This window comes from Crassostrea angulata, chromosome 7 (assembly GCF_025612915.1).
Source record: "Crassostrea angulata isolate pt1a10 chromosome 7, ASM2561291v2, whole genome shotgun sequence".
In the NCBI taxonomy this organism is placed as follows: domain Eukaryota; kingdom Metazoa; phylum Mollusca; class Bivalvia; order Ostreida; family Ostreidae; genus Magallana; species Magallana angulata.
Genome location: NC_069117.1, coordinates 7098411 through 7126138, shown reverse-complemented (window position 1 = coordinate 7126138; position 27728 = coordinate 7098411). Strand labels below are relative to the sequence as shown.

The window sequence follows — 27728 nt, the reverse complement described above, 5'->3', positions numbered from 1 at the left end:
TCATACTTCTCAATTTTATTCCGTTTTTATCATTCATTCTTTTCTTCTTTTTTTCTTCTTTGTTTTTTTTTTTGGACATAAATATTTATTCCACAAACATCCATGATCATGTAGAAACGATTGTAATATTTTTAAAATTATCAAATTCATTAAAAGAAAACTGAAGATGTTTATAATAACCAACAGCATTGCCATTGCGCAGTGCATGTCCACCTGTAAATCCGAATGTACCTCTAAGATGGTTGCATGTTATCAATTGAGGTCTTGATAGGACTATATGAGAGTGGACGAAAAGAGAGGGCTGCGAACCACGATTCTACGTTGTCGCGTCTGCTTTATTCTTTTATATCATTAAAAAGATGATTATTATAATAAACAAAGTCTTGTAACATGTGGATATGTTTCACTTTCATTTTTCAATAGGGTATTATCATTGAAATATGATTCTTCTGTTTTCCAAGATTTGTACACAAATGATACCACTAGTATAGTTCTTTATTTTATCTTTTAGTAAATAATTTGATAATATATTGAAACCCAAGTAAGAATTTTTAATCAAACCGATTCATTACTATAGTTGTTCTGAACTACCACTAGCGATTATAAATAGACTCAAAAGTGAGTTTCAATCTGCTTGCAGAGGCGCTTGAATTAAATCCTTCTCCATACCATTAGGCGCATATGGCCGATGCTTATCCCCGGTTTCTATGGTGCTAAGCAGATGAGAGTCATTGACTCCCCCTGGATGGAACACTAGTCCATCGCAGGTTTACTCCCAGCCTAAGCCGGTACTCAATTTCAGCTGGGTGGACTGAGACAATATGTCTGAGGTCACAACATAACACCAACTGTCTACAGCAGGGTTTGAACCAGCGACCTTTCGGTTACTGGTCTAACGCCTATGGCCCTAAGCCATGTGCTCGTCTTACAGAAACGCATACCATGTACAAAAAAAGGCTGAGGACTTTCTTTACCTGATGTGAATCAAAAATTAAAAAAAATATTTATGATTAATTTGTAATCAACGTAAAACATAAAATGTATGAAAGACATTTCGTGTTAAATAAACTTTCTGTATACATGTATATAAATAGACCATACAGTAACCTTATATTATAAGGATGTCTGAAGTATTATAATTTTAAGGTATCCATTTGATTCATAAAATTAGGCTTGAAAGTTATCAATTCGTGTTTTTAAACCATTTTTGCTCCGTAATAAATCAGAAGTTGAGAGGTTTCCAGTCGTTTGCATGAGATCCATTCTTTCTGTCCGTGTTTGGATTGGAACCTGTTGTCTTTGAGTCTCTTCTTCCGGACTGCACACCAGAAGAGCCTGGTCTGGAGGAATTTCCGGTCTCTGTCTGAGTAGATGACGCTGGGCGGGAGGTACTTCCTGTCTTTGCCTGAGTAGAGGAACCAGGTCGAGAAGAGTTTCCGATCCCCTGATGGGAAGAACCCGGTCGCTTTGTAGACCCTGGACGACCGGACGCCGGTCGTGACCCACTTTGTGACACCCTGTTAGTGTTACCAGGGATACTTTCACTTCCCTCAACAGATTTCTGAGCACCAGATGCAGGACGCATGCTACTTCTCCGAGAACCAGTTCCAGATTTTGTATCTTCTGCTTCCTCTGTAACTATCCCAAGGTCAAGTTTAAGTTTTGACTGATCTTCACTTTCCTGTAGGACACTCTCTCGTTTGGACATCCGTCGCTGTAGAACCTTCTCTCGTTCTTTCGCCCTGTCTCTTTTGTCGTTGAACACTGATTTAAGTTTCCCCTCTTTGAGAGCCTCCTGAAATAAGTCTACACGCGCTTTGAATGTGGGGTTCCCATCCATTTTCTTCTGCATCAACCTCTGGAGTTTTATTCGAACACGTCCAATATCGGTGTTCTCGATATCGAAGTTCCAGTTCTTGGAGGCGTTGTGCATTTCTCTTTCTTTCATTTTGTACTCAACTTTGGCCTGCATGACTTCCCTGGAAAAACGACACCAAACAGTGAATTGCAAAGAATTATATGGTAATTTTATGACTCAAGTGAAAAAGAACTGTGTTATGGGCGGCGGAAAGGGTAAAAAAAAAGTTATTGCAAAACGAACATTTTTTATTTTTATTATTTAAAAAAAAATGCTTTCAATCTTCTTGGCCAGCTGATTATGGAGAGGAAGTAAAAATTGTTAAAGTTTAGAGATTGGCGGGCGCTTGACCTCAAAATGATCATAAAAGCGAACTTGAGAAGTTCAGGTGAGCTAAATTCATACAACACCCAGCTGATATGCACAGGGACAATTACGACCTACAAAGCAACAGCAAGCTACAAAACAACCAGAGCAAAGAGAATATTGCTGCACCAATTAATCAAAGCCATGAATATATCCCACCATCAATTTATTCAACAAGCATTACAAACTATTTCACTACAGTATGGGTTATTCAATGTTGTAACAACACAACTGTTAAAGGGGCATGGTCACGATTTTGGTCAAAAATTATTTTTTCTATTTTAATGTTTATAATGCTTCAGTAAGGCATTTTTAATAGGCAACCAAAATTTGAGTGTCATTTATTGAGTTATAAGCGAGTTACAGAGCTTACAATTCTTCGCTATGTAAACAAAGCTTTTGTTTACATTTTGAACGTTGAAGTGAAAACTCCAGTTTTAAACCTAAAACGAACGTGTTAAATATTTATGCTTAAAATGATTAAGAATATAGACAAATCATCTTGAAAAATATTTTTACTGGTATATTGAACCATGTATGTAAACAAAAACAGGTCACGAGCCTTGTTTACATGACGAAGAATTGTGAGCCTTGTACCTTGGTTAAAACTCATCGACGGGCACCCAAATTTCATTTGATCATTAGAAATGCGTTCCTAAAGCATTGTAAATAATAAAAACAGAAAAATAAAATTTGACCAAAATCGTCACCATGCCCCTTTAAAAAGTTTTAACGACATGTTTCCTACAAAACCCTGACATTATGTAGATTTATATTTTGGTATGCATATATAGAGGTAGCTATTACGAGCGTTTAATATAGGTTATATGATGTGACTATGCCACCTAAACAAAGGCATAGTTATCGGACGCAGTTTTGTATTATTTTTCCTACACTGGATGGTACTGAACTAAAGCAAACGTGAATAAAACTAGAAATAAAACATAGCTTACCTACAAAAGTGTGATTATACTAAAAATAACTTGCATGTTTTACACTCAAAAAATATTAATTCACCAGCATCTATTGTCATGCTTTCTTTGTTATGAAGGTGGCGACATTGCAGAAAAAAAATACATAACCCGCTTTAGAAAGCATTTTATTTTTAAATTTACATCTTCCTTTTAACAAATTAATAAATTGTTTGTAAAAAGTATGTTAAATTAAATAAATAAATTTAAATGTACTTCAGTACGTTAGCTAAAAGAAACAGCCAAATCGTCTCCTATGGGAGTTTGAGTCTGACATCATCATGATTATTTCGTGCAGTCTGTGATTTTTCTAAGATCGCTGTAGGTTTTGACCAATCGATAAATGGGGCGTGTAGATTTCAGTTTTGTCAGTTTCTACAGATCTATGAACTATATTCGATATCCGTAAGAAATAGAGGGAACCATTTTCGGAAGATGGAAATAATATTACACGTTAATTTACTATTACACTGATCTATACATCAATTTGATCCTAACCAATCATTAATTACACCTACATGCATGATTAATATTATTTTTTATAAACGCTCTAATCAATATCTTTACTACTAATATTATCACCTTTGAATATATTATGCAAAACATTTTAATGCACTTGTACAAGCATGCTATATACATAATACACATGTGTACTTATGTTACTCTAGCGTACATATACCAACAAGCACAACGATGATTACAGGAAGCATTAAATAGACATAAATATATCTATATATCTATATATCTATAAATATAGACAAAGCTGCATCAACGCTTTATTACTGAGGCTGCAATAGTTACCTTTGTCCAGAATACCTATATATGTATATGGCAATGTAAAGAAAACATGTATCTATAATTTTCAGAGGGGGGGGGGGTTGTAAATTTAATATTTGTGCAAAAAATATCATCATCATAATTATTACTTTTATATACAGATACACTTAAAAGGTCAATAGAGAGTACGTCAAGAGATCGAGATTATATACAGCTAAATAAATCTTTGCTTCACCTTAAAAACTTGAAATTTAAAAGTTCTCTTTCTTGTACAATATTTTATCATGCCTAAGTAAAACGTGTTTCTGGTGGTTAGAGTAGGACATTCAAAATGAATAAATGAAAATACAAATTTTGTGAATATTTTTGCGGTATGTAAAAAGGATTGAAACAAAAAAAACCAACAAAAAATAAATGAAATTTGTGGTGAAACGCTTGCAACTTTGATCGGAAATCTTTCTGTGATAAGGACTGCATACAAAACGTGAACGTGTTCTCTTGATTTTCTCGCATATTTGCGTTAATTATTAATTTTATTGAACATACATTTAATATACACTATTATGAATGCTGGGTCACCACAGTGGTTTTATGCAAGTCTGTACTGGGTTAGATAAATTGAAGCACCCTCTACTTACTTTAGATCGATCTCGCCATCCCCGTCCACATCCAGTTTTTCCACCATGAAGTCCAGACAGCGGTCAGATAGGGGGATACAGTACAACTGCACAGAGGAAAGGGGAAACAATGGTCATAGGAATATACTAAATTATACTAAAAAAAGGATGAAGGAACGCTTACATAGGGTAAATGATATTGTGGATGATGGAATAGAAAAGGTTCGTTAGCGTAGTGAAACTGATACAGACGCAAGAGGAAAAGGATTTAGCAAGCAATCATCAGCATTGTAAAAACAAGGGAACAAAGGTGCATTTTAGGAGGAATACAGATAAAGTATAGAGCACTGAAAACATAATACAGAGGACACAGAAATATTACAAAAACCACAGGAACAAGAGTTTTGTTTCTATAGTTTTGAGGACACGATAAAACTGTAAAAACAATACACAGGGCACAGCGGAATATCCAAATAAGTATTCAATTGAAAATATCATACAAACTGAAAGATATTAATAACAAAACAGGCCATCATGACGATGAACACTTCAATATGCATAAGACATTAAGCCACGTACAAAGTCAAAATAATACAGTAGGCGAGTGAGGTCATCATCATAAATAAAAGAAATCGTTATCCAGTGTCATTATTAATATAACCCGACGCTGAATCTAACAACACTGAGAAAAGGTTAGCTTTTTTCATAAATAACTCTTTAAGTAGTGATTAACCAATCTTTTCACTTTTACCCTTAATCCCATTTTGATTTCGTCTTTATCCAGAGAATTGCTCTTATCCTTGTCAAATGTTGAGAGAAGATCCATGGGTCGGAAGCCCATTAACCGCGCAAATTCCATCAGAACGAGGGTGGGGTTTTCCTGTAACAGTCCGTCCTCGTCCTGGTCGCCGTCACTGGGGTCCTGTCCGCGTACCAGGCCATACAGGACTTTGATTCCCCGCTCACTGTGCAGCTTGTGTGCACTCTCTGTGAATGATGGCTCCACCAGTTGTGTCTAATCAAACAGAATGTTACATGTCAATGATGGTTCTACCACTGGGTCTAATCAAACAGAATGTTACATGTCAATGATGGTTCTACCACTGGGTCTAATCAAACAGATTTGTACTTATCACTGCCCTACATCGGAGTTTAGAAATCTTTTTTTTTTTAAAAAGAACTGTATTTTAAACGGACAGTTTCATTTTGTTTTACAAATGTTTGCAAAGTAAGCATTGACTTCATGAAACCATTCCTGACCCCCTGTGTTTTACTTCTTTATAAGGTTACACTTCTTCATATTAGATTTTACGGTAGTTCACTATGCATGCAATCTGTGTAAATCTTCATTTTACTAAATAAAATTGCAAAGTCATGATGATTGCTTTTAGCAAAGCATTCGATTGTTTGCGTGGTGCCTTACATTGATGTCAATTTCTGTGAGCCCTATATCCGGTCTCTCCTCACAGGTGTTGACCAACATCTGAGCACCTGCTGACGTGATCGGATTCCAGGCCAGCTATCGAAAGGAAATCAAAGAATTACAGCATTGTTCGTATTTCAAAATTAGAATGATATGGTTTCGGTGATTTGTGTTAAGAAACAATAGCTATATTAAAATGATTTGATAAACTATGGTATTCACACGTATAAGTATAAAATCTTTATGGGACAGACTATCTAACTGCACCAGCATAGGGGGCGTAAGGGACGGACAGACGGATCAGTAAGTGGACAGGAGGCTAGGTGGTCAACCAACAAATTACTCATCAGGTAGAACTTAAATTTTAAGTAATGATTCTTTATTAAACTGCATACTATTTTTTTTACATATTCTATCTATTTGAACATCATTTTCAATATCTGTATATAGAACTCTTCTTCTCAAGGAGATCAAAATAATCTCAAAATGGCCGCGACCATTCAGCCCCTTGATGTTGGCCTGCCTCACCCTGAGGGTCCTGAGGGTGGAGTTCTGTTTAAAGCCCCTGAGGAGTTTCTCCAGACAGTCCTTGTTGATCCTGTTACAGTTCAGGTTCAGCTCGGTCAGGTCAGAGTTGACCAGTAGAGCGTCCCCCAGGTGTTGACAACCCTTCAGGTAGAAACCGTTCCATGATAGGTCCAGGTATCGCAAACCTTTGTTCTCCTGCAAAAAACAAAAGTCACGGTATCTCGATTAACTTGCTTTAAATAAGAAATAAGAAAAAGCAAGACTATTGTAAAAACATGAAAAAAAATCCGTCCTTGGTCTTACAACAACAAAACAAACCCCCGAAAACAGGTTTTGTCAATAACTAATCTGGATTGGGAAATTGCAGCTACAAAGCATAGATCAATATGATGTAGATGTACATCAATGATAATCAAATTCAAAATGTGATCTACAATGTAGATGATCACATATCAAATCGCTCATACATTCTATTCATCATTAATCCTAATTTTCTTTCTTCAATGATCAAAGCCTAAAATATAAACTATATGCACCGGTTTTCAATCCAGACTTGTATTTAACCCGATAAGAAAATATATTCAAAAGATAGATATTGACAATGATGCTCTTATATATATATTTTTTTCTTGAATTTTGGATCGTACAAAGGCGTTAGGCCTGGCTTAAGACTTCTATATAGAATGCTGTTACACTAAGGGAGTTCAATACCTCCAATCCTAGAGCTAGTTCCTTGGCTCCCTCGTTACGAAGATGGTTCCAACTGAGATCAAGGGACTCAATAGTATCGTTGTAACCTTCAAATAGTGTACATCATTGTAAAGTACCTATAAATCATAGTGTACATCATTGTAAAGTACCTATAAATCTAAGGGGAAATCGGAAACGAATGTAGAATTGCTAGTACTTTAGGATTAATTGTGTTCTTGGAAGAAATCACACTCAAATTTTGTATTGTACTGTTAAATTTTTTAAAATAAACATTGAAATTAAATCTAACTATATTTGATTCGATGTCGACAAACATAGCAAAAACAGCGCCAAACGGACTTCCACTTTGCTGTCAGCTGAAATATTTCGTGGGATAAAATTGTTTAATTGTAAAATCTTAAAAGATGACTATGTTCTGAATATGATGTATTGCAATCCACATGATACCCCAGAGGTTTCCCATGAAGAATTCGTGCATGATGGTAGGTTAAAATGTTCTTATTTAAATTTTTCGTCATATGAATACACATTTTAAAATCATTCGCGATGCATAATTTTCTGGAATTCTTATCAAAAGTTTATTCATAAAAGTTTATCACCGATTATTTCATTTTTATTAATTTTTTGGGGGGAGTCGCAAGTCCTATCAAATGTTAATTATTTTTAATTTAAAATAGAGGATCACAGTACGCTAAGTCATCAAAAATTAATTTGTTGAATTAATCAAATGTACATGCATGAAACCGACGCATAGCAGAACTTTGTAGATGAAGAAATGTTATTGAAGATGTCGATACACATTGTGTAAAGAATTTTGAGCTGTATTTTTTTTAAAAATTTTATTCTGTTGCAAAATATATAGATACTGCTGGTGTAAGGTAAGATTTCTTAATGAATAGTATTAGAATTTAGTTTGTACGTTCCAACGGCACATCAAAGTCCTCTGGCTTAAGGTAGCCTGGTTTTACTAAAACTGAACAAAAATCAGACCCCCTGAAATAAAAGGTTAAAATTAATTAATTGGACTAGGTATTTGCTCAACAATGATGAATTTTGTTTTATCAGATCAGAAAATTTGAAATTCTAAACTTTGTGGATATTTAATAAACAAGGAAATCAAGCTCAAGTGTGCGTAGGTTTCACCGCTGCCAGGTCTTTGACTGCAAATCCAAGAACAACAAGTTATTTGTTTTAACGGAAGTAAGTTATTAACAGGTGGTCTATATAAAAATATATTGTCCTCGATTCTCAAATACCTCCACTTATGGATTTGAATTGGAAAGTCAATTCCCCTCCCTACATTGTGTTCAGTGAATGGGTTGGAAAGTCAACTCCCCTCCCTACATTGTGTTCAGTGAATGGTTTGGAAAGTCAACTCCCCTCCCTACATTGTGTTCAGTGAATGGGTTACGCATAAATGTCTATGAAAAACTGGCATGTTACAAAATGAGTACGTCAAAATAAGTTGAAAAAGATTAACTTTTAAATTATCTTATTAAAATTTTCTTGATCCGCTTGCAAAATGGGCGATACATAGATTGTACTTGAATACATTGAATATTATACTTATGTTACATTAACAGTTTAAAACTTAAATTGTTAGATAAATTTAGAAATCTATGATTCAAAACTTTTAACGAAACACTTATATAACGAAAGACTTTGATTCTCAAATTTTTGATTGAAAATAACATTACACACCCCTACTGCCTACACCAAACATTGTACTACAATGATTGTACTCGTTTTCTTTCCTCTGAAATTCCTCAAATAGTCCTGCAGAGTCTCTGTCCTCCTTTATACAGAATTGAAGTATTTTAAACATTCGTATGATGTGTTTGAATTGATGTATTTCACTGGGTGAAACACTGTTTTACGGAAGGGTTATGGCTTGCTGTTGATTTAACTTATTAATAAATATTTCAACAATATATCAAGATTGTTAATCTTTAAAAAAGAGAGAAACAAACGACAAATTAAATGACTAACATCATAAATACTGGTATAGTAATCCCTCATGAATATTCCTACTTTTGTTTTACCTTGAATTCAAGAGACTTCGGGGATCTGTGTATGTTAGTATTAGTTCCACTCCCAATGTGTCTCACACCCCCAACCCTTGAGCGGATATTGCTACACTCGCCGATTCCACCATATTTTGATTAGTCTTTAATTAATATTGTTATCTTAAACTTGATCTCGACAAAAGGATCACTTAAATTGAAATTAAATTAAAGAATTTACCTATAGGGGAGATCGATCATCACTATAAAAAGTTAAAGTTCATTTGATATTTTCTCTACTCTTTCTCCGTCTCCTATACCAAACATTTACCATTGTAGAGAGTGGACACACTTACTGATGAGTTCTCCAAATATTTCACCCCCGATCTCCCGGAACTCGTTGTGACTAAGGACCAATCGTTTCAAGTTCTGAGTTTCCTAGTAAATAAAATTGGAGTATGTTTACAAGTTAATTTGCAATTTAACAACAACTGATATTTTAAAGATTTTGTATGCTATTAAATACCTCAAATATTCCTCTAAATTCTTCCGCATCCTTCTCTTTCAAACAGTTACCTAAGGAATAAATAATTAAAAAAGCATGACTTCGTTAAGATATGTACTGAATTCATTTTTATTCAATGGATTAATACAGTACAGTGCTTTTATTGAAAGTTAACACAGAACAGAAACTTTTATCAATAGTCAAATAAAGCAATGCTATTTCTGTTCATACAGAAAACATGGTTTCTCTTATTAACAATAGTTGATGTGTGGAGCAATTTTACATCTATGAAGCGGTACTGATTTAGGAAGCAATTCTATTTTTATATGGATTAAACGAATCAATGTTACTTCTATTGAAAAATACCGGTATATAGAACAATGTTGAAGAAACCTGCATCCAATCTGTGGGTATATATTGTAAAGTAAAATGTGCTCTTTGAGCATGGTCTCTAATAAACTGAGTTATGTTTCAAGTGTTGGTTCGTTAAGCTAACCATCTATCATTGACACAAAAATACTTTTCAGTGATAATTTAACATATGTTATGAACTTTAGAAAAAATTGTTGCAGTTAAAAAATCATTTCTCCAAAAAGATTTCTTTATAATTTAATCTACCATTAACAACATTAATTCTATATGTTTCGTTGGCTAAGTGCATAAACATTTATATTTAAAACGACATTAGTTATCAATTACATGTATACATATATATTTAAATGTGAGAATCCTGTGGGATGTTAGTACGTTTGTTCAAATCTTATGCTATAATATTTTATATTGCAATACAATATTTTAAGCAACAAAAATGAGCAAAGATATGCAGATTTATTTAAGGTAACTCGTCAGATAGATTAAAGATCCCTGTATATGAATTGACCATGAAGTCAATTTAGTAATAAAAAACAGTTAGATATCACTACAGTATATTGTTTAAAGGCAGGTCAAATTCACTGGACAGATTGAGACTCACGCCCTCTTGTAACCATTACAATATACTCACAAGCAGATTGAGATTCACGCCCTCTTGTAATCAATACAGTATACTCACCAAACAGATTGAGACTCACGCCCTCTTGTTATCAATACAGTATACTCACCAGACAGATTGAGACTCACGCCCTCTTGTAATCAATACAGTATACTCACCAGACAGATTGAGACTCACGCCCTCTTGTAATCAATACAGTATACTCACCACTCGGATTTTGAGACTCACGCCCTCTTGTAATCAATGCAATATACTCACCAGACGGAGTGAGATTCACGCCTTCTTGTAATCAATACAGTATACTCACCAGACAGAGTGAGATTCACGCCCTCTTGTAATCAATGCAATATACTCACCAGACAGATTGAGATTCACGCCCTCTTGTAATCAATACAGTATACTCACCAGACAGATTGAGACTCACGCCCTCTTGTAATCAACACAGTATAGTCACCAGACAGATTGAGACTCACGCCCTCTTGTAATGGATGCAATATACTCACCAGACAGATTGAGACTCACGCCCTCTTGTTATCAATACAGTATACTCACCAGACAGATTGAGACTCACGCCCTCTTGTAATCAATACAGTATACTCATCAAACAGATTGAGACTCACGCCGACTTGTAATCAATACAGTATACTCACCAGACAGATTGAGACTCACGCCCTCTTGTAATCAATACAGTATACTCACCACTCGGATTTTGAGACTCACGCCCTCTTGTAATCAATGCAATATACTCACCAGACGGAGTGAGATTCACGCCTTCTTGTAATCAATACAGTATACTCACCAGACAGAGTGAGATTCACGCCCTCTTGTAATCAATGCAATATACTCACCAGACAGATTGAGATTCACGCCCTCTTGTAATCAATACAGTATACTCACCAAACAGATTGAGACTCACGCCCTCTTGTTATCAATACAGTATAGTCACCAGACAGATTGAGACTCACGCCCTCTTGTAATGGATGCAATATACTCACCAGACAGATTGAGACTCACGCCCTCTTGTTATCAATACAGTATACTCACCAGACAGATTGAGACTCACGCCCTCTTGTAATCAATACAGTATACTCATCAAACAGATTGAGACTCACGCCGACTTGTAATCAATACAGTATACTCACCAGACAGATTGAGATTCATGCCCTCTTGTAATCGATACAGTATACTCACCAGACAGATTGAGACTCACAATATTGTCCAGCTGTTCCACCACGTCTAGGAGGGGTTTTATCCCTTGTATTCCAAGTAGGTTGTCAGCTAGAGACTACAACACAAGTCAATAACTGACACTTTATTGGACAACATAATTATACTCTCTGGTGTCTGTTTTTGGTTAAGTGGATCAACATTGTTTTCGATTCATTAAGAAATTTTCATTTATTTTCATGATTATAAGCATGCAAAAATGACTGAATTATGATCATTAATTTCTTTGGATAAAAGTGTTTATATGGAACATGCAAACAACATATACGATATACATGTATAGCTGTTTTCATTTTAGATCTTTCTTTATAACAAGGATTCTCAACATCGAGGAATGTAAATGTAAATTTAAGTTACAAAATGTATTAGCTGTAAATGAAAAAGCGCCTTACATATAAATGTACACATAGCAAGTATAGAATAATGCTCGTTGTTTTATGGTGTTCCGATGGGGCCACTTCGACCTTCGCAATTTCGCCTTAAGGTCGAAGATGCGAGAGCGCGAAGTTGCGAGGGCGAAAGTGCGAGAGTGTGACGGCGAAGGAGCGAAAGTGCGAAGATAGGACGGCGAAGCGCGAGGATGCGATGGCGAAAGTGTGAAGGCGAAGGAGCGATACTACTGTCGCTCCTTCGCCTTCGCACTCTCGCTTTCGCAACTTCGCCTTCGCCTTTTTGATAGCATTCAGAAAGTCTCGGTCAGGCACCGTACTCGCAAAGGTGTTCCTATTAATCCAAGATATTATTGGTACGCATGCGCTAGGCCATTGTGCTTACTATGAATGTTTAAAAAATATTTTAATGTGTATATGTGACATATATTTTTACCAGTGCTGGATATGCCTAATCATTATATACTCCACATAAAATAAAATGTCCGCCAAAATGTATACATATGCACTTCCAGACTCCCGTCACTTACCAGCTGTCTGTTTACCGTGGATCACAGTAACATTTTAATTTCATTATGCGACACTACTTGCTCATGTATGGATCTAGAGGGGGAAAGCCCCCCCCCCCCCCCCCCCCCGGAAAATTTAATAACTTCACCCATGCAGTAAATGGTGGAGAGGGTCCGGATCCCATCTCCCCGTAAAATTTTATTTTATTAATTATATATAATAAAATCTCCAAATATATCTCGGACCCCCCCCCCCCCCCCAACGACAAATATTATTATCCATCGACCCCCCCCCCCCACAAGAAAAAGTTATAGATCTGCGCAGGTTGTTGAAAATAAATCCTAAAAAGTTCATCGTCTGCCTCAGATGTCCTTTTATACAGCTAACATTGTCTTTAAACGATAGAGAGCTGCACAATTATAAAAAGGCGAAGGCGAAAGCGCGAAGATAGTAGTATCGCTTCTTCGCCTTCGCAATTTCTCACCTTCGCATCTTCGCGCTTCGCCGTCGCATCTTCGCACTCTCGCACCTCGACCTAAAGGCGAAAGTGCGAAGGTCGAAGTTGCCCCATCGGAGCACCATATTGTTTGTTTATTAGGTTTTTTTTATCTCATTAGAAACAAACCTACTTTTATCATTCTGGTAACTTTTAAAAAAACATGTCCATTTTTTTGTTTTTGTTTGTTTGCTTGAAAATAGTTCATTTCTTGCGTTGATATACTTCTTACATCCAAACAAGAAGCCCATGGGCCACATCGCTCACCTGAGAAACAATAGGTATGATAAAATCAGCTTAATGGAGTCATAATACAACTATCTAGACAATGTACGATAATAGATTATACATACTTTGTATCTATATTAGCTGAGGATGCTTTCACACAAGTTTCAGCTTTCCTGGCTGATTAGTTTCTGAGAAGAAGATTTTTAAAGATTTACTCTATATATTCCTATATAAAAATTCGACCCCCCATTGTGGCCCCACCCTACCCCCAGGGGTTATTATTTTCACAACTTTGAATCTACACTACCTGTGGATGCTTCCACACAAGTTTCAGCTTTGCTGGCTGATTATTTCTGAGAAGAAGATTTTTAAAGATTTACTCTAAATATAAACTTTGACACCCCACTGTGGCCCCACCCTACCCCCGGGGGCCATGATTTTCACAACTTTGAATTTACACTACCTGATGATGCTTCCACACAAGTGTAAACTTTCCTGGCCGATTAGTTTCTGAGAAGAAGATTTTTAAAGATATACTGTATATATTCATTTGTTAAAATTCGACCCCCCATTGTGGCCCCACCCTAACCCCGGGGGTCATAATTTTCACAATTTTGAATCTTCACTACCTGAGGATACTTCCACACAAGTTTCAGCTTTTGTGGTCTTATGGTTCATGAGAAGAAGATTTTTGAAAATTTCTCGAAAATTTTCATAAATTCCTAATTATCCCCCTTTGCAAAAGGGCGTGGTCCTTAATTTTCACAACTTTGAATTCCCTTAGGCTAAGAATGCTTTGTGCCAAGTTTGGTTGAAATTGGCCCAGTGGTTCTTAGGAAGATGTTGAAAATGTGAAAAGTTTACAGACAGACGGACAGACGGACAGATGGACAGACGGACAGACGGACGGACGACAGACAAAATGTGATCAGAATAGCTCACTTGAGCTTTCAGCTCAGGTGAGCTAAAAACAAATGAAAAGAATCTTCTGGTAATCAACATTGGCAACTTCGGCTTTCAAGAATATTTCTTCTGAAAAGGTTTAAGATACTAAGTTTTGTGTGTATAATGTTAAGTCGTCTCTTGCCGAACCAAAAATAGGACAGGGGTTTTAAATTGAATACTGCTTTTGAAACTTGTAAACGAAGAATTATTTCTGGTGATTAAACATGTACTGATCGTGTCAGGAGCAAACGATTTCTTGAATATTTCTAGTCTACATTTTGGAATAGTTTAGTCTTCTAGATTGCGTGTGTTGTAATTCGATTCTAAAGTCCTGATAAAAGGAAAAAAAATTTTAAATGGTCCGGTACCAAATTATTATGAATTTAAAACATTGTGCTCAATTTTGCTAATTTTTGTCTCTCTGAGAAAGGCATCCAACCTGTTTCTAAATAAAGGGACTCTCTTGAAGATATTATTGGTAAGCCAGTGATGATTCTTGCTGCATAGAGTTGAACTTTCTCTAATTTATCGACCTCTTGAAACGAACAACCATCCCATGCATTTTTAACCATATGTTCGATATACTCAGACCAGCAAAGGTTCTGACAAAAAAGTAATTCTAGGTGTTTGTGTGATCAAACATATTCTAATTGACTTTGGAATTGGAGTAATGAATGAAATGAAATGAAAGTTTTTTCTATTAATTAAACAAATCAACAATATATGCTAAACATACATATAATTGTAGGTTAGCTAATCAGCCCCCACAATCACTGCTGTGGTACAGTATACTCTCTTCTGGACAACATAGAAAACGTATAGCCGCAAAATTGAAAAATAGAATTAAGCAATCGATATTTATTAATTCAAAAAAACTCCTGCTTTGGGTTTTTATTTCGGTCTGTTTGTTTGAGGGGGGGGGGGGACCAAGATCTACAATCACAGTAGATTTGATTTGTTGTATCACATTTGTATGATTTAATGTTTGATTTGTTGTATTACATATGTATGGTTTATATTTGATTTGTTGTATTACATATGTATGGTTTATATTTGATTTGTTGTATTACATATGTATGGTTTATATTTGATTTGTTGTATTACATATGTATGGTTTATATTTGATTTGTTGTATTACATATGTATGGTTTATACTTGATTTGTTGTATTACATATGTATGGTTTATATTTGATTTGTTGTATTACATATGTATGGTTTTATATTTGATTTGTTGTATTACATATGTATGGTTTATATTTGATTTGTTGTATTACATATGTATGGTTTATATTTGATTTGTTGTATTACATATGTATGGTTTTATATTTGATTTGTTGTATTACATATGTATGGTTTATGTTTGATTTGTTGTATTACATATGTATGGTTTATGTTTGATTTGTTGCATTACATATTTATGGTTTATGTTTGATTTGTTGCATTACATATGTATGGTTTATATTTGATTTGTTGCATTACATATGTATGGTTTATATTTGATTTGTTGTATTACATATGTATGGTTTATATTTGATTTGTTGTATTACATATGTATGGTTTATATTTGATTTGTTGTATTACATATGTATGGTTTATATTTGATTTGTTGTATTACATATGTATGGTTTTATATTTGATTTGTTGTATTACATATGTATGGTTTATATTTGATTTGTTGTATTACATATGTATGGTTTATGTTTGATTTGTTGCATTACATATTTATGGTTTATGTTTGATTTGTTGTATTACATATGTTTGGTTTATATTTGATTTGTTGTATTACATATGTATGGTTTATATTTGATTTGTTGTATTACATATGTATGGTTTATATTTGATTTGTTGTATAACATATGTATGGTTTTATATTTGATTTGTCGTATTACATATGTATGGTTTATATTTGATTTGTTGTATTACATATGTATGGTTTATATTTGAATTGTTGTATTACATATGTATGATTTTATGTTTGATTTGTTGTAGAACATATTTATGGTTTTATATTTGATTTGTTGTATTACATATGTATGATTTTATGTTTGATTTGTTGTAGAACATATTTATGGTTTTATATTTGATTTGTTGTATTACATATGTATGGTTTTATATTTGATTTGTTGTATTACATATGTATGGTTTTATATTTGATTTGTTGTATTACATATGTATGGTTTATATTTGATTTGTTGTATTACATATGTATGGTTTATATTTGATTTGTTGTATTACATATGTATGGTTTTATATTTGATTTGTTTTATTACATATGTATGGTTTATATTTGATTTGTTGTATTACATATGTATGGTTTATATTTGATTTGTTGTATTACATATGTATGGTTTTATATTTGATTTGTTGTATTACATATGTATGGTTTTATATTTGATTTGTTGTATTACATATGTATGGTTTATATTTGATTTGTTGTATTACATATGTATGGTTTATATTTGATTTGTTGTATTACATATGTATGGTTTATACTTGATTTGTTGTATTACATATGTATGGTTTATATTTGATTTGTTGTATTACATATGTATGGTTTATATTTGATTTGTTGTATTACATATGTATGGTTTATATTTGATTTGTTGTATTACATATGTATGGTTTTATATTTGATTTGTTGCATTACATATTTATGGTTTATGTTTGATTTGTTGCATTACATATGTATGGTTTATATTTGATTTGTTGCATTACATATGTATGGTTTATATTTGATTTGTTGTATTACATATGTATGGTTTATATTTGATTTGTTGTATTACATATGTATGGTTTATATTTGATTTGTTGTATTACATATGTATGGTTTTATATTTGATTTGTTGTATTACATATGTATGGTTTATATTTGATTTGTTGTATTACATATGTATGGTTTATGTTTGATTTGTTGCATTACATATTTATGGTTTATGTTTGATTTGTTGTATTACATATGTTTGGTTTATATTTGATTTGTTGTATTACATATGTATGGTTTATATTTGATTTGTTGTATTACATATTTATGGTTTATATTTGATTTGTTGTATAACATATGTATGGTTTTATATTTGATTTGTCGTATTACATATGTATGGTTTATATTTGATTTGTTGTATTACATATGTATGGTTTATATTTGATTTGTTGCATTACATATTTATGGTTTATGTTTGATTTGTTGTATTACATATGTATGGTTTATATTTGAATTGTTGTATTACATATGTATGATTTTATGTTTGATTTGTTGTAGAACATATTTATGGTTTTATATTTGATTTGTTGTATTACATATGTATGATTTTATGTTTGATTTGTTGTAGAACATATTTATGGTTTTATATTTGATTTGTTGTATTACATATGTATGGTTTTATATTTGATTTGTTGTATTACATATGTATGGTTTTATATTTGATTTGTTGTATTACATATGTATGGTTTTATATTTGATTTGTTGTATTACATATGTATGGTTTATATTTGATTTGTTGTATTACATATGTATGGTTTATATTTGATTTGTTGTATTACATATGTATGGTTTTATATTTGATTTGTTGTATTACATATGTATGGTTTATATTTGATTTGTTGCATTACATATTTATGGTTTATGTTTGATTTGTTGTATTACATATGTATGGTTTATATTTGATTTGTTGTATTATATATTTATGGTTTATATTTGATTTGTTGTATTACATATGTTTGGCTTTATATTTGATATGTTTAATTACTTATGTATGGTAGTATATTTGATTCGTTTTACTTATGTATTGTTTTATATTTGATTTGTTGTATTACATATGTATGGTTTCATATTTGATATGTTTAATTACTTATGTATGGTTTTATATTTGATTTGTTGTATTACATATGTATTGTTTTATATTTGATTTGTTGTATTACATATGTATGGTTTTATATTTGATTTGTTGCATTACATATGTTTGGTTTTATATTTGATTTGTTGTATTACATATGTATGGTTTATATTTCATTTGTTGTATTACATATTTATGGTTTATGTTTGATTTGTTGTATTACATATGTATGGTTTTATATTTGATTTGTTGTATTACATATTTATGGCTTTATATTTGATATGTTTAATTACTTATGTATGGTTTTATATTTGATTTGTTGTATTACATATTTATGGCTTTATATTTGATATGTTTAATTACTTATGTATGGTTTCATATTTGATATGTTTAATTACTTATGTATGGTTTTATATTTGATTTGTTGTATTACATATGTATGGTTTTATATTTGATTTGTTGTATTACATATGTATGGGTTCCTTCTCCTTTTAACATTTTTGATTTTTTTTTGAATTTGTCATTTTTTCGAATTTAAGCCTAAACTAAATATTGGTCGTTTCAAAGAAACCAACCATAAAACACACCGAAGACAGACTCTCAATAGTTAGGTCTCCTTAAAGCTTTGATAAAATAATATATAACCCACTCACTTTGAGTCTTCATCTTTTCTCCAAATCTTGAAGAAAAAATGCAATCAAACACAACTAGACAAACAGACTGATTCATCGACATGAATCATCAGTAGCAGACACAGGTCAGTAGGGTAATTAACACCTGGTCAGTCAGGGGGCTATACGTGACAACCTGAGCTTGTTGTCTAGATCTGCGATGAATCAAAATACTATAATACAATTGACGTCACTCTCCGAATTTATTTATTTAACTATTGGTATGACCAATTAATATTTAACAATATTTCTTTGACATACGCGTTAGTAAAACGACTGCAATCACTTTGTTTACTTTCACACAAAAAATGTCGAATGATTAATTAAAGTTAGATATGACGGGAATTCGTATGTCTTCATGAAAGTAATTCTAGTTTTATTTCTATTTGTTATATCGGAAATATTCCTTGTCCCAAATATCTAATTTAACATGATTTTGAAAAGATAATCATATTTAGGTATCCATATTATGTATCAAATCAAAAAGAATAAATCACTATAAAAACAAAGAACCAACTTTGTTTAAGATAATGCCAAAAAACACAACAGTCCCGTATTCCACGCGTGAATTAATACATTTGATTAAGGTTTGTTTTTTCTGTTCGATTTCGAAAATATATTTGAAAATGTATTTTTTGTACACAAAAATCATTTATACATGTATTACCCTATAAAGTCCTTGTTTTTATAATTTCCCAATATAATAAATGTTCATTATATCTCCGCAGAAACGAACTAGACTTCCAGCGGCCGGTAATGAGAAATAACAAGAAATACACGATATTCAATCCTTAAAGCATTAACCATCGGTACTTCCGGTGGTTTGACCTACTCATAAGTACCGAGACAGCACCCACTAGTGTTTTTGTATTTCATTCAGTAAACAAAATAGGTGTGCAAATTACCTGCGTAGGACTCGAGCAATAACCATATATCGATACACATGCCATAATCTAATTTGTTCTGATAAATCATTTATTTTTGTTTTCCGCGTATGAAATTAATTGAAGGTCTGACTACATGTTTTGATTTGAGATTATTGAGGGTGTGGGTTTTGATACATGTAGTAATTACTTTAAGGATTGCACTGAGGTGAATCGCTGGAGATTGACTGCAGCTAATGTCTAATGGAGGTCTATCGTCGCCTCTTCCTTCCTATCAAATCTGTGCATTAATTATTGTGATACTTAACCACACATGTACAGGAGCAACGAGAGGGCGCAATCGGTCAAAGAATCATTTAAGATTACACATGGATTTCTTCTGTGCGGTACAACTGTAACTGCAACGAAATCACTATTTATGTAATCGTTACTTTTACCGCTGGTTTACATAATTTTTACATGGGACGGCAACTTTCAATTGATCCAAAATTGAACATGTAAATACTCTATGCAATACTTTTGTACGAAAAAATGAAACATGAGAACAAATTTCAGTTTCCGGTATTTCCAAGTTCTTTTGTGATTATCTGTATTTCTATACTAAGAAATTCATGGTAATCAAAGCATGATATTTTTTAACTACTTGTTTATCCATTATTGTGATTAAGCATGGACCTCTAAGATAACAGCCATCTGTTGTGACTTTATCATAGTCCTGATAAACTTGCAATAACCATTATGCGCAATAAAAGATAATTTACATAACGATTTTTCCGGATTGAGTCTCGTGTACCACGTGATTGGTTCGTTTTCGCCTACACTTCCAAATTGGTCGTGTGTATGACAAGCTTAAAGAGATCGAAGATGTGCAGCGCTTTATCAATTGAAGATTTGATAGGACTTTATGACAGAGAGTGGGCGAAAAGAGAGGGCTGCGAGCCACGATCCCACATATTATCTGTTTTATCTCTTTTTTTATATATCAATGGCTATCATTAAAAACATATCAGATATTGTCTAAAAAGTCCGAGCCCTGAAATACGTGGGTATGTTCTAAGTTAGTAAAGCTGGAGAGATGATTTAATCTTTTGTGATAACTGTATCTATAAACGTACCATAGAGACACCAGTACTGTATCACTACTGTAGCACAGTATTAGGTCCATGTACTAGGGTATAATTTCACGATTGCTAAGTTAAATCTCATGAAGTTCATTTGGTCATTTCCCGATTAATGATGACCAACTGATCATCAATTAAAGAGCATTTTATATTTGGTTGTTGTTGTTTTTTTTTATAGGTATGACCAGTTATAATTTAGATCCAGGATGGGCTCCATACATCCGGACGCCGAAACTGACATCGACGCCGACGCGAAGGGTATAGCATAAGCTTCTCCGAATTCGTCTCTGTGAGCTATAAAATGTTTATTTTTTTAAAAATAGCTTTACGGTCTTTAGAATTTTGAATTAACTGTGTGCAAATATAGCTAATTGCCTTTTCCATACCTTAAGAAAGAACTCTTGGATAAAGTACACGATTTATTGATTGGTTATGTACCCAAAGGTGTCCAGCCTTAACCAATCAGCTACAAGCGATGTCCTTTTGTGTTATCTCCAGCAGTATTCATTCTTATCGACATACTCAATGTATTTTTACTCTATCTTAGACCAAAAATAACATTTGCTAGAAAACACTTTCTTTATAGTGCAAATTAATTGAAAACAGCGTTTCAGAAAGGTATTGTATAAAAAAATATATATATATAATGAAGTTACTGAAAAATACGATTACTGCTTGAACATTTTCCTTTTCTTACATATAAAAAACTGTAGCAGTAAGGATGCTTATGTGTGATTTTTTCATTACAACAGATCACATTGGATTAAAGTAGATAAAATACAAGGCGATCAAATTTTGGTCCCGTTTTTTAGTATTCTACAAGATTTGTAAATCCAGTGTAAAGTCTTTGATATCTATCGATAAAGTCGATTCTCGTCACAAAACAAAAAAAAAAACATTTTAAAAAACTCAAAACATTGAAACAACTGATTGATAATGTGGATGGGTGAAAGATTCAGATAATTTTTATTGAATAAAAGATTTTTATTTTGAAAGAGGGGAGTAAAGGGAAGACTTTACAGATGATCCAGGAATATAAATCGGGTTACAAATCTCTCTGGGAAATGTCTGATTTTAACCATAATCCTATAATCTAGTTAAATTAATATTTTTGTTTGTGTGCAACAGGTTACCCATTGACAATACAATTTTCTCGGAAGAATCTTTTTTCATAAAAGAGCATTTACTTACTATTCAACGAAGACCAAATTAATCTAACGCCGCGCATCTGTAGGATAAGTGTTTTTTTTTTCAAGACACCAGCTTTGTGCAGGCGGGTGGATAGGGAAGAGTTAACATAGACCTACCAATTCCGTAATGAAGTGATTTTCCCGCAGCAGATCCGCCAGATGGCGTACCCCGTCCGCTCCGAGGTCTGTGTCAGCGACATCCAGCGACGTCACTGTAGAGTTGCTCTGTACAAGCAAAAAAGAACTTGTCATGAATGCATTTAATTTTATCAGACCTGGCCCCGGGGCCATAAAAGTTGGACGAGCTCACTTTTTATCTCAGTCTCACTTCAACAAAAGGAATATATAGTGGAAAAGTGAGACTGAGTTCAAAAGTGAGCTCGTCTAAGTTTTATGGCCCCTTGGCCTGATTACAACGAGCAAACTCGTTTGGTACACCGCCACTGCGTTTTCACTCCAAAACGAAGTGAAAAAGCAGTGGTGGGGGCGGGTATACCAGACTACGAGAATTCCAACACAAATCAAAAATGTTATTGTTTTTTCTTTATAAATGCAATACAAAGTAATATTAATACAATGACAGTGTTTTCCAATTATTGACGTCACGAGTTCCTTGATGTTAAAAATGGCAAATAAATGGCCATTTAGAGTCACTAATCACCTGACCGGAACACTACACGACGTGTTCATCAATAAACAACAACATCGATAAGGATGTGTCGGCACAAATAATGTCAGGTAATTAAAATATGCTAGGTTAAAATAAATCGGAAGTCTTTACAGTATATAAGCAAACAAACTATTAAGTCCCTATATACAAAAATATCTTAAAATTAAGATTTTAAACATTTTTGTCGAGGATGATTAGTTAAAAGTTGTTAATTTAAATTGATGCAGACGTCATTTATACACTATATACTTTTATTTATTTTTATTAGATAAAAGATTTGTATCATAGGTACCAAGAAGGGGATTGATTGATTGATTGTTTGATTAATTGATAGATTTATTTATTTATATTGACAGTATCACGGTCACTGCGTACCAGAAGCGCCATACAACATGCTTTTGTTCCGTTGGGTCCGAGATAATGATGACGTAGTGAAATTTTCTCATTTTCTAAATGACGCATAAAAATGGAGACGGGTATGACGTCGAGAAACTTGCAGCCCCGGATGTAAAGTTCTTGACATGGAGTACGTTTGATCACTACTTTTGGGTCTGCATCCTCCGTAATTTCAGCTGTAAATGATTCATACAACGTTATTAATAAAAACCCCCATCAAAACTCATGTTTAAATAAGAGAGTATGCAAAATATATTCATTTTAATGCATTGATTTTATAGGTTTGTCTTTCCAAATACCAACATCACTCAATTATCACCTAAAACAAAGCATATTTTAATTATAAACAGACGCAAAATACAAGTCAGTATAGTTCAAAGATTGTAACAAACATCGCCACCACCTTATTAAGAATTCGGTGTATAATCTGTGAACAATACTAGTATATCAACACCAGGAGGTAAGGTAAAGCTGCTTAACACCATACCCCCACAGGAAGGGTAAAAGTACTGCAGAGATTGGCTACAGAGTACCACACACATATAACACACAGTACTATATCTTCCACCCCCACAAAGCGTACACACTTGGTGAGATAGAGTCCGGAGTTAGAGCCTGCATTGGGGGGTCCAGGTTAGGAGACGTGGATATAATTTTCACTAGTTCTTTCTTTTGCTCTTAATTGGATTAATGAAAAACCATATATAACAATAATTTTCCCATTTAAAATCTCAAATTCATGTATATATATAATTTAATTTTTAAGCTCTCTCTCTCTCTCTCTCTCTCTCTCTCTCTCTCTCTCTCTCATACTTGTTAAAAATTTATATATAGCAATTAATTTTAACATGCTTTGACTATAAGCATAAAAAACATACCATCGTAATCAAAGTCATCAGGAAACTCCTTGTCAAGGTCAAGGTCGGACGTGGCGTGGCTGTGGTTGGACTCGCCACCCTCGCTCTCGGCACGTGACTCGCACCTCCGCTTCCGCTTGAAGCCGATCACACCCCTTACTCTGCGGGTGACTGGATTCTTGCATTGACGATATTTGGTCGTTAGGGTGTAGGACTCGAAAATGTGGGGTCTGTTAGCCAAATTCCAAGTGTCAAACTGAAACGATTATAAAACATTCCTAATAAGAGAATAAATTATGAGGCAACGTTTGGATATATCTGAGGTATTTTCTGATATAGAGAAATGGATTTTTGGATATCAAAAAATAATTCTTGATACCGCATAATATGGATTTTTTGTGAAATCAGAAATCAATTTTCGGTATTCGAATTTCTGATATAGAAAAATGATTTTGTATGTTTGATATCAAGCATAGATATTGATTTATTGATAAAAAAAAATGAATTATTGATATTTAAAATCCTTTTCACATAAAATTTTCTCCTTTTATGATATTAGAAAACGATTTTCTTATATTAAAAAAGTTTGTATTTTCAAATATGTAAAAATGTATTAGAAAATATAAGATAAACAAAATATAATCTAATCAATGAAAGCTCCCTGTTTGGCAAGGTACTTTTTGAAATCTATAAAGTAGACTTAAATAAAATGGTACATTTGATTTCAAGTTGGCAACTTCTACCATATCTACAATAGTCTAAACTGCTTTTCTACCATTTGCTGGGTATTGAACAAACCAAATCGATACAAAGAGATCCAATGACCTGAGGAAAATGATGGCAACACACTGTAAATGCGTTCAGTTAGTGACTTTTAATTATAATGGCATGGAATTCTACACTTAGATGAAATGTAGCCTCTTTTTGTTTTAGAATATTTTACTTTATTTTCCTTGCAAAATAAGTACATTGTATTCCATTTCTGAAATCAAAATTATGATATCAATAGATATGAAAGCTCCTCATTACAGTTTATTCTAAATTAATTCTCAAGCTATAGCCTGTTTTCATTAGAATTATCTACATTCAATATCCTTTATGAATATGGACCCCTTCTAGGATTATGATATGACTTCACTTGATATTGCTTATACTAATGTTACCTTCAGTCGATTGCTTCTGTATAAGTATATGTAGTACTGACAAACAAAAACTCATCTTTTTACTTTGACGATATTTTTCCATTGCATATTTCCTGCTTAAATTGAAACTCTCCCCCGATATTCCTCTCTCACTCCAAGGTAATATGTTTTGATTAATCGTTGTAAAAAGTGTACTAGATCGTTTTTATATTTTCACGTTTTAGTCTCAATCTTAAAATTAGTATAAATTTTCCCCATCCCCGGATTGATTTGATCCTCGGTGATGATTAAATCTTAAACGGCCATATACTAAATAACTATATGACAATGTTTAAAAATTCAGTGTAGTTTAATTCAGAATGGTTTTGCTATCCTGTCTTTTAGCATTAGAACGCCCTTTTGCTCCCCCGACTTTGCCCCAGTGTTATTAGTGTTATAGATTTGAATAGATAAAGAATATCCTTATACTTCCGTACTCTCCTTCTATTTGCCTCAAAACGTTTTTTTCTATATTGGGTTCTCTCCTTACCTCCTCTATCTGACCAACAGAACAAAGACAATCTTGACTTTTTTAAAGTTCGTATACCAAAACAGAGCGTATCTTCATTCCATATCATTTTCAAGCCTTCATCTTCTTCAATACATTGCAAAATAATTTTAGAAATGTTTTCTATTTCTTTCTTCATGAAATTGGAAACTCCGTTTTGGCCGGCCTTTCTGTTTCCTAGGGGTCATGAACGAACAAATATTGATTCATATAATTATAAGAGTAAGCAAGCTGATGTGAAAGATTTTATATCTATATACAGGTCATTTTGTTTTGGAGAATGAAATTTTCATTAATTTTTCAAAACACCCAACTCTACTTTCATTCCTTCCTAAGTATATCCCCTTAAAATTGTAGTAGCCTGGTCCTTCTGTTAATACTATTTGAAAGCTCTTTAACAAAGAATGTTTTGTTTCAAGTTTGGTTGAAATCGGACCAGTAATTCTGGAGAAGAAGTCAAAATGTAAAAATTATAGATGGACATAAATTTTCAGAAATATCACCCGATCTTTCATCTCGGGTAAGCTAAAAACAAAACTGAGGGTGAAAATATATCAAGTCAGGATTAATTTAATTGGTTAAACAATTATTTTAAAAAGAATGCATGTCACAAGATGAATCAGTCCCAATTTTCATTTCTTTCATATCGTCTCCGAAATTGTTGTAATATTGATGAATAATAAGTTCAATTTATAATATATTTAATCTAAAATGTTTGATGTCACCAGAATGGTGAACCTTCTATCGAATACCACTGCAAACTTTTCCACATCTTAGGATTGTAAAGATTAACTGAAAGTCAACACATATCTTACAACGCATACAAGCTCTTGATCCCGTTAAATAACAATGGGATATCCCACTGACGGGCAATGTACTGCATGTAGAAATTCAAACCGTTAGTAAAACGCACATGGTGTATGAGCCTATGATCTCCTTCTGGTACGTAGAGGCCAGGAACAGATTGCGAACTATTAATCTTACATTGTACGATTTAATCAGTGAACTAGACTACAGTTACCTGTGCTGTTTGGCTATTCCCAAATAAATTGGAGGATGGTAGTCGCATCGACATCTTCAGAGTTTATGCTTTAGGGCTTCACTGGTTGTAATCACGGATTCCTTCATAACTAATTGTATTTTCATCTCTTTTCATTTAGTTCCTGCGTATCAAAGTCATTATCCCTGTGAAAATAATTCCATTAAATTTTAAAATTTTCTTGCTTCAAAGTCATTTTCTCTATGGACTATTTGGTGAATATTTTGTATCCTTTACACTTGAATTAGTATAGAATTTCGAGCTAGTTTATTTACAAAACACGAGAATCAAAATGTGCTGTATAACATGCAAATGAAAAGAAAACAATGACTAAAGTCACAGGTGAATTTTCGATGTTTCGTTTGACAATGGGTGTCCTGGCATGTCTGCTTTTTTTGTTTCTATCAGACAACTTTAAATATTGAAAATCTCTTTTGTTAATTGAAAGCTTTTTAAGACATGGTTAATAAAGTTTAAAGTGCTGGGTACGAGCACATTCTGGAGACACATTGCAAATTGATGACACATTGAGACTCTCTCCCCAACACCCCCACCCCACCCCCGATCTTAACATTTTACCGATACTTGGGGTATCCCCTTTTACTTACTTGAATGCACTTTGTCATCCTGCTTTCACATTTGTATATTTCGTTTTCTAATTTTCTGTGTATTAAAATTCTCGCTGTTGGCTGTGGTGTAATTAAATCCGCGTTAATCCAGATAAACTACAGAGATTATCCCCTAAACTCTTGCGACACATACATTATTTAGTTTCTGTCCATTTCGGATAAGAAGTAATCAAGGGGAAACTCTAGGTGTGACATGTGTAAAT

At 33.3% G+C, this 27728-nt stretch overlaps 1 protein-coding gene across 4 annotated transcripts; it reads right to left on the bottom strand.

The window, feature by feature from the left end:
- On the bottom strand, positions 1-27728 carry LOC128156878 (leucine-rich repeat-containing protein 74A-like). 4 transcript variants are annotated; one of them, XM_052819199.1, is made up of 16 exons: positions 27505-27728; positions 26879-27042; positions 24190-24424; positions 23899-23988; positions 23291-23487; positions 22363-22470; positions 11942-12035; positions 9781-9830; positions 9611-9692; positions 7252-7337; positions 6541-6735; positions 6013-6108; positions 5341-5604; positions 4611-4696; positions 3997-4011; positions 1-1979 (listed from the first exon to the last, which is right to left on the bottom strand). In XM_052819199.1, exons 2-16 carry the CDS (start codon positions 26930-26932, stop codon positions 1223-1225), a joined length of 2409 nt encoding a protein of 802 aa, XP_052675159.1. In that variant the 5' UTR covers positions 26933-27042; positions 27505-27728; the 3' UTR covers positions 1-1222. The 4 variants fall into 4 exon arrangements, with proteins under 4 accessions (XP_052675159.1, XP_052675162.1, XP_052675161.1 ...); XM_052819202.1 differs by lacking the exon at positions 23899-23988 and having other exon boundaries at positions 27505-27718; XM_052819201.1 differs by lacking the exon at positions 3997-4011 and having other exon boundaries at positions 27505-27717.

Bases quoted from the DNA above. Each gene is read 5' to 3' on its own strand.
- LOC128156878 (XM_052819199.1), bottom strand. From the start codon at position 26,932: ATGTCGATGCGACTACCATCCTCCAATTTATTTGGGAATAGCCAAACA. The intron at 23,989-24,189 runs GTATGTTTTTTA...AATCCAATTAAG, and splicing joins TGATGACTTTGATTACGATG to AGCAAAAGAAAGAACTAGTG. The intron at 9,831-11,941 runs GTGAGTATACTG...TTTATTCCTTAG, and splicing joins TGTGAGTCTCAATCTGTCTG to GTAACTGTTTGAAAGAGAAG.